The 11,198-nt window shown below is 40.5% G+C and overlaps 1 protein-coding gene across 1 annotated transcript; it reads right to left on the reverse strand.

Moving 5' to 3' along the window:
• Positions 1-1,529: 1,529 nt before the first annotated feature.
• Positions 1,530-7,831, reverse strand: SERPINA7 (serpin family A member 7). The gene is made up of 5 exons (XM_054471959.1): positions 7,802-7,831; positions 5,542-6,180; positions 4,219-4,492; positions 3,341-3,488; positions 1,530-2,809 (listed from the first exon to the last, which is right to left on the reverse strand). Exons 2-5 carry the CDS (start codon positions 6,161-6,163, stop codon positions 2,606-2,608), a joined length of 1,248 nt encoding a protein of 415 aa, XP_054327934.1. The 5' UTR covers positions 6,164-6,180; positions 7,802-7,831; the 3' UTR covers positions 1,530-2,605.
• Positions 7,832-11,198: the final 3,367 nt, after the last annotated feature.

Raw genomic sequence — 11,198 nt, forward strand, 5'->3', positions numbered from 1 at the left:
GTTGAATTGGTGTTTGTCAAGGAAGTGGGGGAGGAGGATCCAGGGCTTCCTATTCTGCCATCTTGCTGATGTAATTTCAATATTATTTTAATAATTATATTTCTACATTATTGGTGGCATTGTAATCCTACTTTTTCTTAGCATTTAAAGAATTATTCTGAAAAGATGTACATAGGTTTCACAAGACTGCCAAGGAGCTCTTTACCTGCTTGTGGTCAAACTTGATCATAAGTAAGTCCACAATCCAGCTTAATGAAGGCAGAAAAAGAGTGGAGGAAGTACTCAACTATTGTAATTCCCTAGTTGATGGATGTTATATGTCACCTACATTCATATTTCATTGTTGAGAATTTACTTACAAGGCCACACCTAACTGCTAGGGAGGCTAGAACATGTAGTTTATCAGGGAAGCTGTGTGTCTATAATTCTATCACACTGTGGAAAGGAAAGCAGAATTGGTAAATTCTGTGCAATCCACACCACTGCTTTCTTGTGGCTGGTTCCCAAATAAGTTTTCTGTCTTTTGTTCTAAGAATTCGTTAATATATTTTCTTGGCTTTTCTGTGTAGACAAATTTTCCTTCCTTTCCACTCTACTCTTTTAATGTTTATTTTTCTTGTTTGACTGCACTAACATCTCCAATATCATTTTAAATAAAAGCAATAATATATAGAATCTTTGTCTTATTCCCAATTTAGTAAAAATTCTGCTACAAAATTTTCTCTATTAAGTGAGATACATGTTCTAGTTATTTTGTGGGTAAACTTCATGAGGTTAAGGAAGTTACGTTCTATTCTTAGTTTGTTATTCTTAGTTTGTCACAGGACAAACAGTGATAGCCCTTCATAATCTGGGAAAGAATGACTGAATGAGGTTTAGTCTCTAAGGAGACACATGAACTACTTGAGGGATAATGTCTTTTAATCCCTGACTTCCCTCTGAAGATACTGATATTCCTTCCAGAACAAGTTCTGATGGAACTCATTTGGAGGGTAGGGGGTAGGAAGGAGTTGATATTTACACTTACTCTGGCCTCTGGAGGTAGAGCCTGAGCTAGAGAACAGAAACCCGCAAATTAAGAGACTCACATTACAATCCTGGTTCTGATACCAGCCCACTGTCTGGTGTTGACCAACATGATTGAAACAACTAATATTTACAGGGCTTTTTATCAGGTCTCAGGCTCTGTGATGAGCATATTACATGCTACATGCTTTGCAACATTGAAGGTTCACAAAATCCCAATGACATGGATATTCTTATTGTTCCCATTTTACAGATGAAGAAAATAAGGTACAGGGTTTAAGTGCCTTGTCCAAGATCACCAAACACTAAGTAGCAGGGCCAGGATTGTAATGTAACTTTAGTGAAACACAACTCCATGTTAACAATGAATTTTTGTACCAGAGATTCTGCTCTGGGCTTCAAAAATTTCTTACACAAAAGCAAAGTGTGAACTATACCAGGAATAAACAAACTTCCATGCAAATGGGTCTAATCAGAAAAAATTAGAATGTTTGTAATACACATGCTTTTCTAAACATAAATATTTATTTCAATGTGGAAGTACAACATCTGCAACAGTACTTCTGCATTTTTTTTTTTTACTATTTTCCTGTCACTGAAGTGTTTTATCTCAGGACTAGAATTTCAGATACTACATCATTACCACTCACTGTGCCATTTATACTCAAGCTTTAAATACATAGTGTCTGAGATAAAATCTAGTTTGGTAGGTGGGAATGAGTTGGCATGTACAGGTAGAGGGAAGGTTGTTGAAGGATCTGGGGATGCAAAAGTACCAATATTCAGTGAAATTAGAGCGAAAAAGGAGATTCCTACTTAAACAAGTGGGACAGGGGTGCTATACATGGAAAGGAGTCTGATTGGGATACAGAAAAAGAGATCCTATGAGATATGACATGAATGAATTACTTTCTTTCTCCACTCCCAGCTTATACATTGGCAAGGTGGAAGTATGTTTTTTTGAGGGGAAGGTGGGGTTGGACAGGCGAGTTTATCTCTCTCTTGCTGTATTGTCCCATGCTTGTTCAGTAACGAAAGCTACATCCCTCTCAGTCTGTAACTCATCCCCATAGTGAGAGTTCCTTTATTCAACCTACCAATGTCAGATCTGGCAAGAACACAGAGAATCCTACTAATGGGACCGTGGGAAGGGGGTTGAGAAGTTCACATATAAGACAATGCATCTGCATTGTTTTATGTCCATTGATTTTATTGGAGTACTGGGATATGAAGACCTGACCTGCTTTTTAGCTATTCCCCAGAAGACAGAAAAGGGAAAATTTTTCAACTCAGTCAAATTTATTAGAGCAAATGAGTTGAGGGGTATTCTGACAAAGAGAAATATACAAACATAGAGCCTTCCTATGCTTTGGATAATAATGAATTACTCATTGACATTCTGAATGTTCTGCCATAGGATTGGCCTCTTCCACAGCCAACAAAGTTCAGCCAGGGTTCAATCTTCATCCCATCATAAGGGAATGCAAGTCCAAGCTCACATCAATCACACCAGGCTATATTATTTATTTATTTCCCATTGCAATACACACGTGCAATTAGCCAATGGCCTTTTTCCCAACTACGCTTCCGTTGGGTTCACAACTTTCCCTAGAAAGAGAATACTCCTTGTGCTTCTCTCCAAAATCAACAACATGAAAGATCTATCAATTTGGATAATAGGGTGTAGGAAAGTGCTTTCAGGCTGATCCGAAAGTTCAACTTCAGGGACAGCTGCAGCTTCAGTTCCCTTTTCACCAATGTGCAGCACAGCCTTATGGGCAGCCTGTGTGGGAAGAACAAATCCTGCAGGTCTCTGAAGAAACAGGAACAGTCTTTGGGAAGGTCTAGAAGTAAGAAAGGGAAAGGAAAGGTGGGGCCGCCCCTTTGCTATACTATGTTGATGGTGCTAGAATATGAAGTTTCCTCTGCTAAACGTAGTCAATCATTCTCTGGTGATTCTATGGCTAGCCATTGGGAAACAGCTCATTCACTATGGCCTGCTGCCGCCAGGAGTCACCTCTTAAGCATTCCCTCCTCACACCTCCTCCAGAACTGCATCTCACCAGAGTCACTTCTGATCATTAAGCTGTTCTATCACAGTAATTCTGGGACATAAAGGTCAAGGATGGAAGAAACTGATACAATTATTTATTTGGAGTAATGGGAATGACTCTGAAGTGATTCTAGCTTAGGAGGAGTCACACCGCCTCTCTAGGCATCAGATTGCTAATTGGTAAAATAAGAAAGTTGAATTAATTGACTCCTAATTGCCCTTCCAGTTCTTACATTTAAGAACTCTAGTTTATCAACTTACATTGGAAAGTTTCAGACCATTGTCCTCTGTAAGTCCAGAAAAATCAGCATTTTCAGCATAGGCATGCTGAATGCCCATCTTCAAAAGTGTGGCTCCAAGGTCATATGTGGCAGAAATGGAAAACTTTGGAATAAACAAGTCAACCCATCTGTGGGAAAAGAGGAAGGGAACACATGGCAATCACCATATCAAGCTTATGATTCTCTCCTTCTCTCTCTCATGATGGTATTATATTGGACTCTGCTTCTTCCCTGAGTATTGACAACCATTACTATATAAGTCAATACATGGCACCAAACTCACAGAAGTTATTCTGAAAGGAATGCACTCAGGTACAGCCAATGTTGGGCTGAAACACTGGGAGTAGGGAGATGTAACTCCTTTATAATCAAGAGAAAATATCTATGGGGTGATGACCAAGGTTGGGGAGCTAGTGGCATGAAGGTTAATGGGTAGCACCCAGGAGCTTCACAGTTTTCTGCCTTGCACTTCCAGTCCAGAGTGGCTACCCAATCACCTTTCAACTTCAAAATCCAACCTGTTCTTTGAGCACTAGTTGGTCTACAGGAAGGCATCAATTTACTAGTAGGCTGACTTTGGGGAGCTCATCTTATCTTACAAGACCAGACTTCCTAATTTGAAAAATGCCAATTATACTGCCTCCTTTGTAGGTTTGTTGATGTGCTTGGATGATGTGAAGTATGTAAAAATGCCCAGCCAAGGGCCTGGTAGACAGTATTTTCTTGGCATATTCTAGTGATCATACATAGCTGTTGGGTAGTTCAGGGTGATTCTTCTGCCTCTGGGTTTCTGCTGAACTCTGTCTCACCTGCACTTTTATGCCCACCTTCCACCCACACATCCTCTAAGGCATTTACCCCTTCTGTAGTAAGCGGTTCCACTTCTTCAGTGTTTTAGATGACATGGCCGCTTCCACTGACTCCATCTGTCCCTCCTTGGGAAGAACAAAGAGTGCCAGAGCATTCTTGCTGTAGTCCATTTGCAGAACTGTGCAGTTCAATTCCATATCCACTAGGTGATAGTATTGTTCCATCTGGTGCATCATGGGCACTTGCACAGTGGTGGTCTTGTCTATTAAGAAGCTGGAACTGTCTTCTGTCTTGGATGGATCAAAAGGATTTGCCCACTGGGCTTAAAATACAAAGAAAAAAGGTGTTTATTTTAAACCGGTATCAGTACCAACAAGACCTTTTCCATTAGTGATTTCATTTAGAAATTAAGACCACCAATGAGTTAGGTACCTACAGTCAACCAGTTTTACAAGTGACTGAGGATCAGGCAGAGAAAGTCATTTGTCATGGTCTCCCAGTTAACAGGTGGCAGAGCCAGGAATCACACCCAGGGCTGTTGGGCTCCACGGTCTGTGTCCAAAACTACTATACCACACTAAGCCCATCAAAGCCATAGTTTCCTCTTCCATAAAAACGTATAAGGACATCCAACACACTAGGGAGAAATGAGAAAACAGATCTGTTCTGCAATTTTAGCCAGTCTATACATGTGTGGTTTGTGGCCGACAATTGATTACTCCTCCAAGAAATGTGGCTGACATATACTATAGAACCAGGAGAAATCATTTGAGCACAGTACCTTTAGAAAATAGTCACATAATTCTTGTTTCTACAAGCACCAGCTTTAGACTCACACAGACCTTGTTGGGAATATCAGTTCTAAAACTTATTAACTGTGTAAACTTGGGCACTTATGAGGATTGATTGAGACAGTGTGTGTATACCACACATGTCGGATGGTGTTTAGTACACAGTGAGTGCATAATACATGGTAAAATTATGTATGTAACATGCCTAAGTATGTACAGCAAGTGAGAATCACAGTAAGCTTTACATACAAATATGTCTACTTGACAAGTGCAAGCTTGTCCCACCTCACCAAATCTTTTGGAAACCATGAATCTTTAGCCAATTATGAGCAAGATGTTCATACCATTGTCACCCACCTCTCTGAAAGGGCGCTCTCCCTAGAAATTTCCTGGACTCATTCACAGAGCTGTGTGTCCGTCTTGGAAGATCCAATACTATTCACAGCTATGTCCAGTGGAGCAGATCACTGTGGTATGAGGGACACCTACTGATGCCAGTAATAAGAGACCATGAGCTCCCCTCAGCACTCCACCCAAGTATCTGAGCCTTAGACTGAAAATTGACATCTGAAAGTCTTACCTTTAAAGTGAATATAGTTCACTAAGACCATGATGGTGTTTGGTTTGAGGTCTCGAATTAGACCCACAACTTTCCCTTTGGTTTGCATCTCCACATGACTGTTAATCTCCTGCTTGGCTGCAGAAATGTTGGAGAAGTCGGTAGAAAAGACTTCCGTCTCATAGAGGGTCTTGACAACATTCAAGAACTTTGCCAGTGGTTTTACATGCTTGCCAATGAAGAGGGCATTTCCTATCTGCAATTCCAGTTCCTTCTTTGGAAAATTCAGTGAACAGATCAGATGCTGGAAGCCATGCTGGATCTCTAACATTGGAGTGTCTGTGAGGTTGAACCCCAAGGTCTCCACAATCTCAGTTTGGGTGCTGCAGCAGGCCCCAAAGGAAAGCATAACCAAAGCTGCAGAAATGCTCACAGGGGAAAAGAAGATGTTCTTATCTGGGGTCTCCACAGTGAACCTCCGGTACAGATTGAATGCAAAGTCAGCATTAATGGATGACATCTTGTAGAGAGTGGCATTTTGTTGGGGTGAATGGCAGGCTGTTACTTTGCCTTCAGGTGATGCACAATGGATTGTAGCATGAAGCCCAAGTACCAAGAGAACCAGGTACAGGAATGATGACATTTTGGAAGGAAGTTAATCTATAAGAGGTGAAGTGAGACAACCATTGAGGGAGCTTAGTTGGATGAAACACTCCCTGAGCCAGAGACACATAATAACCACCCACACTGATTAATAAAACAATAGTAAATATTTGATGATGTGCTCATCAGGGGCTGAGCAGGGGTTTCTCTCCCTTGAAAAACAGGAGATGCATCAAATATGGACAGGGAGTAGGAGAAGTGGCTTGCTGCGACCATGGAAATAATGCCGTGGACTGTCATTCAGATGTTATAGGAACATTATGAAAATGCTATGAGTAAATTAAATTTATGGAAATTGAATCACTTTTTATCTGAACTAGAGGCAGCCTGTTGGAGAGAGGGGATATTCTTAGGTTAAACTAGTACTCCCTCTGCATACATTATTCATTGTAGATTAGAATTTTAGATTTTTTTTTCATTTGGCATTTTCTTAAGATAAAATCTATGAGATGAGAGAACACTTGCATCTTCTTTGGCTAAAAGACAAAATGAAAGTAATTTGTACAATATATGATTAGTTGGAATGGACGGGTGGTGGTTTATGGAGCCACATACAAGGTCATGAGCTGAAATTCACGCATTTTGCAATGCATGGAAGCCATAGAGGTATTTTCAAACAACCAGAAAATGAAAGAATAACTTTCTAAATTTTAGATTTCTTTCACCATTAATCTTAGTAACATCTAAACAGTCATTTCTAAGTTGTAAGACATCTTAACACTATTATTCTTACACCTATGCATGTTACTTTTAATTATTATAAAGAAAGCCAGAAAGATATGGCATAAGGTTCTCTGATCCTGAAAGAGTGCAAAGAAATGGAGTAAAGGAGTCAGGTGTGAAAATCCCATGAAAGTGGACATGTGTGCTTAGAAGGAAGAGATCTATGAACTCAGAAAAAGGATCCTTCCTCCGCCCTCCATCTTCTTCCTGAGTGATCTTACCCTCCGCACTCAATTGCTAGAAATTGTATCTCTCTCAGATTGCTCTCATGAGCTCCTAGCCATTTATCCAGCTTTCTTTTGGATATAACCACCAGGATGGTCCACACAGACCTCAGTCTCAATAAGAAAATCTCAAAGTTGCCAGATGTAAACATATCATCTCCCTACACCTTAAGCTTGCTCCCTCATCTTCATTCCACATCTCAGTTTATCACATCACTGTCTATAGAGACACGTAACCCAGATACCTGGGAACAATCGTAGCCTCTTTTTATTCTCATTCCCCATATCTAATGAAGCATGATGTCTTATGAATACTAACTCTTAAATAACTCTCAAAACTTCTCCCTTCTCTTCATTCCTGCTGCCTCTGCCTCTCAGTTCATGGCCTGAGCTACTATATCAGCTCCTAACAGGTCACACCATCTCCTATATTCTCCATACCAACCCCCTTTGTTCACCACTCTATCCAATCTCCATATCATCATCAGAGTCCTCTTTCTTTAAAAGTCACTGAGGCTGGTAGAAAGTCAATTATTAGACGACCACACTTAGACCTTCGCCCCTAGAGCCAGGAATTTGGTTTGGGACTCTGACTTGCCAACTTGGTTATTTGGGACTCTGACGTGCTGATAGAGATGTTCAAAGTTCCCAAAGAGAAAAAAAGTACTTACAGCAAATGCCCAAGAATCCACCTGCATCTCTCAGAAAGCAACATCTTTCCATTTTTATAGCATGTCCTGTATTGCAAAACTAGAGCACTCTTAGTTATAAATTAACCCCAGCATTAACCCTGGGATGGTATTTTCAAAGCTGATGTACAAAACCAAGGCCAAGAGGAACAAAGCAAAAAATGATAAGGTTTGAACTTTGAGTGATTGCTTTGGCTGCCAGACCCTTCATGTAAAACAAAAGAGAAAGAGGATTGTCAGAGCTGGAGGGGTTTAAGTCCATGCTGGCAAGAGTGCCTTCAGCAGGCAGGATAGGGGCCATAGGCAAAAGCACCAAGAGGCAGCAGGAAAAAGTTCTCACTACTGGGCCAATCAGCAGTGGGACTGGCAGTTTTTTAAGGGAAAGTTGTACAAAGGCAGAGGCTGGGTGATCCTTTCTAATAGGTTCTGTAGAAATTATACATGCATTCACAGAGGAAATGATGTCAAAGGTAGCTTCCAGCCCTAGACTTCTGATGCTGCAAACATATATGTCTGCTAAGGGGGAAACCAGCCCTGTCTTCTCGTCATTAAAATTCCCTGTGCAGTCCCCTGGGCACAGGACTCCAAAAGAGGATGCAGAAGGAGTCAAGGAGACTGAAATTAAAGATTCCACTGTCCAGTATTAACTGTGTACTGATTATATGCAAGGAAGCAATGGGAACAAAAAGAACTGGACTCAGTCAGGAGACTTGAGTTCAACCTGCCTCTGAAAGTTTCCAGCTCTAGTAGTAGTAGTAGTAGCAGCAGCAGCAGCAGCAGCAACAGCAACTCCTGCTTTTGAGTATTTACTACAGACATGTGAAGCATTTTACTACAGACATTTTGTGAAGCATCAGATTCCAGACCCTGCCAGCTTCAGTACTACATTAAGAATCTATGTGTTAATGGGAGGGGAGGCAGGGAATGAGGGGCTAGTTCGAGCTAAGCCTAGATGCAGTCTATGGTAGGACTTATAATCCAGGACAAATAGTACTGACTTTACCTTGAGGGCACTGGGAAGCCACTGGGGGATAGATAGAGGGTGATTCTGTGTACCATTATTTCTTCTTAACAAAACATAGACTAAGCTCCCACTATGTGGAAAGCACCACAGTCAGCACCTGAGGTTTCAGAGCTGGTTGGTAAATATCAGTCCTGAACCCAAGAGGTCTTTCTAACTACCTGACACCCACTGCCCATATTGAAGAGGGCACACCTCACAAATGTGATGGTCACTAGTACATGTGTCCTAAAGAAAGGGAGTGACAAGCTCAAGTCTCTAGACAGCGAGGTTAGTCCATGTAATATAACACATTGTCTGCTCTCTCAGCTACAGCAAGTCCCTGCAGAGAAAACAGCAAAAGACTGTGTAAAAAGAAAACTTCCAAACCCGTGCCCTCTGGTGGCATAGTCAGACAATGGCACAGGTTGTTTTCTGCTGCTTCTGATTCAGCTGAGCTTTGCTAGCAGGGCTTATCTCCGACATAAGAGAAAGGTACCCTTCCCTCTGCAGACTCCCTTGCCCTGTGCTCTGGCATCACAGGCATTAGACCTGTGCCCCTGTCATGTCTCTATGTTGTAACTGTGTAATTTGGGACAAGTTACCTAGTATCCTTGAACCTCAGTTTTCTCACCTCTAAAGTGGAAATAATAATGATTGCCATGTCATGTGGTTATTGAGAGTACAAAATGAAATTTAGAGGTAGTGTCCAGAAGCTCCTATAGTAGTGCCCCGTACAAAGTGGGGATCCAGAAACAGATAATTCTCTTCCCTTTCTTCTGTTATCATATATTCCCTCACCTCAAGTCTCCATATTCCCTGGGCTTTATCTCTACCCGCTACTGCTGTTCATTTCCGCTTTCTGCTAATACATTCTCCTTCAGATGTAATTGACTGAGAAGGTGTAAGAAAGATCTTGCAAACTTATATTTATCACAATAATTTCAGTCTTGTGTAAAGCTGCTAGAGTAGCACATCGAATAAAGACTCTAGGAAGTTTTACCATATCAATACATTCAATCAGATCTAAAATTATATATCTTCTTTTTTGAATGAACACCCTCATAATCATTCCCACACAAATTTTTATTTTAGAAATATTCAACGTTCCACAGTTCTTTCAGTTTGTAAACACTTTTCTCATTGTTTTGATATTTGATCCTCCATCCTAGTCTGGAGAGAAATGATGGGATCTTACTCTACTTACAGGTCTGGAGACAACAATAGTTGTGAGATGGTGGCATTAGGAAAATTGGCTTCTTTTTGCAGTTTAAGTCTCATGGGCAAGGAAATTACTGGGTGTGTAAGCAAAGGAGAAACAGCTGCATTGGACAAAGAGAAAGACTGCTTTTGCTGGCAAGAGAGGCTCAGTGGGGATTTGGAGTTGAGGTTCTTTTAGCTCTCTCAACTGTCCTATTCTTGAATTTTTACTCTTTGCATTTCAGTGACTAATTTTGACAAAACTGACATCAATGTTGAGAAATCAACAAATTCTGTAATTTGGTAACACACAGGATCAAATGGCAAGTATAGGATTTGGCTAACTTAGCCCTCCAGAAAATATATTTACATGTTTCCTGTCTTCCATATATTCCTTGAGCACTTGAGCCAAGAAATTAGGCTTCTGAGCAAGAATTTAGGCTTCTTTTTTAAAGCTTTCTAGTGCCATCATAAGCATCCACTTCACCTCACAATCTATTAACTACTTACATTTTTCAGACTTCTCTATGGCAGCAATAAGGTCTTCTAAAGCCAGGCCTTCCAAAGGCTTTACATTTTAGAGAACCACTTAATTAAATGATATGCTCTTTCATTTCATGGGCTGCCATATTCCCCTTCTAGAACACAAATGGAATTTTCAACTACCTTTAGCCCTAATGGGGCAGAAAATCAACTTCAAAATTCCCCAATTTCCTTAAATTTTGTTGCATGAAACCTAATTTCTGTTATCAATGTCTGTATTGGTTATAGTACTTGGCTCTAAACAACAGTAACTGCAGTTGCTAACCTTAACATAAAAGACACTTATTGAAGGATATACATTTACCCAAAATGAAAAGGAATGCCAAAGAACCTTGCTCATTTTGTATGGAGAAAAACATGGGGACAGAGGTATGAAATGACCCCACTTCATAGACACTAGTTAATAGTTTGGCTGGAAGTCCATTGGAAAGGACATGATTATAAAATAAGTGATAAACAAGTGTGGGGAAGAGATATGTGGCTATCTCTGCAAATGGGGATATAATATAAAGATATTTGGGTTTCATGTGAATACTCACCAAAGAACAACCTCAGCAGAGAAGTTTAATAATCAGGGGGATAAGATGATGCATTCTGTGGATTTCAGGCAGCCTCTTTCCCAGACACTCTTGTCTT

Source organism: Pongo pygmaeus, chromosome X, assembly GCF_028885625.2.
Source record: "Pongo pygmaeus isolate AG05252 chromosome X, NHGRI_mPonPyg2-v2.0_pri, whole genome shotgun sequence".
Taxonomy (NCBI): domain Eukaryota; kingdom Metazoa; phylum Chordata; class Mammalia; order Primates; family Hominidae; genus Pongo; species Pongo pygmaeus.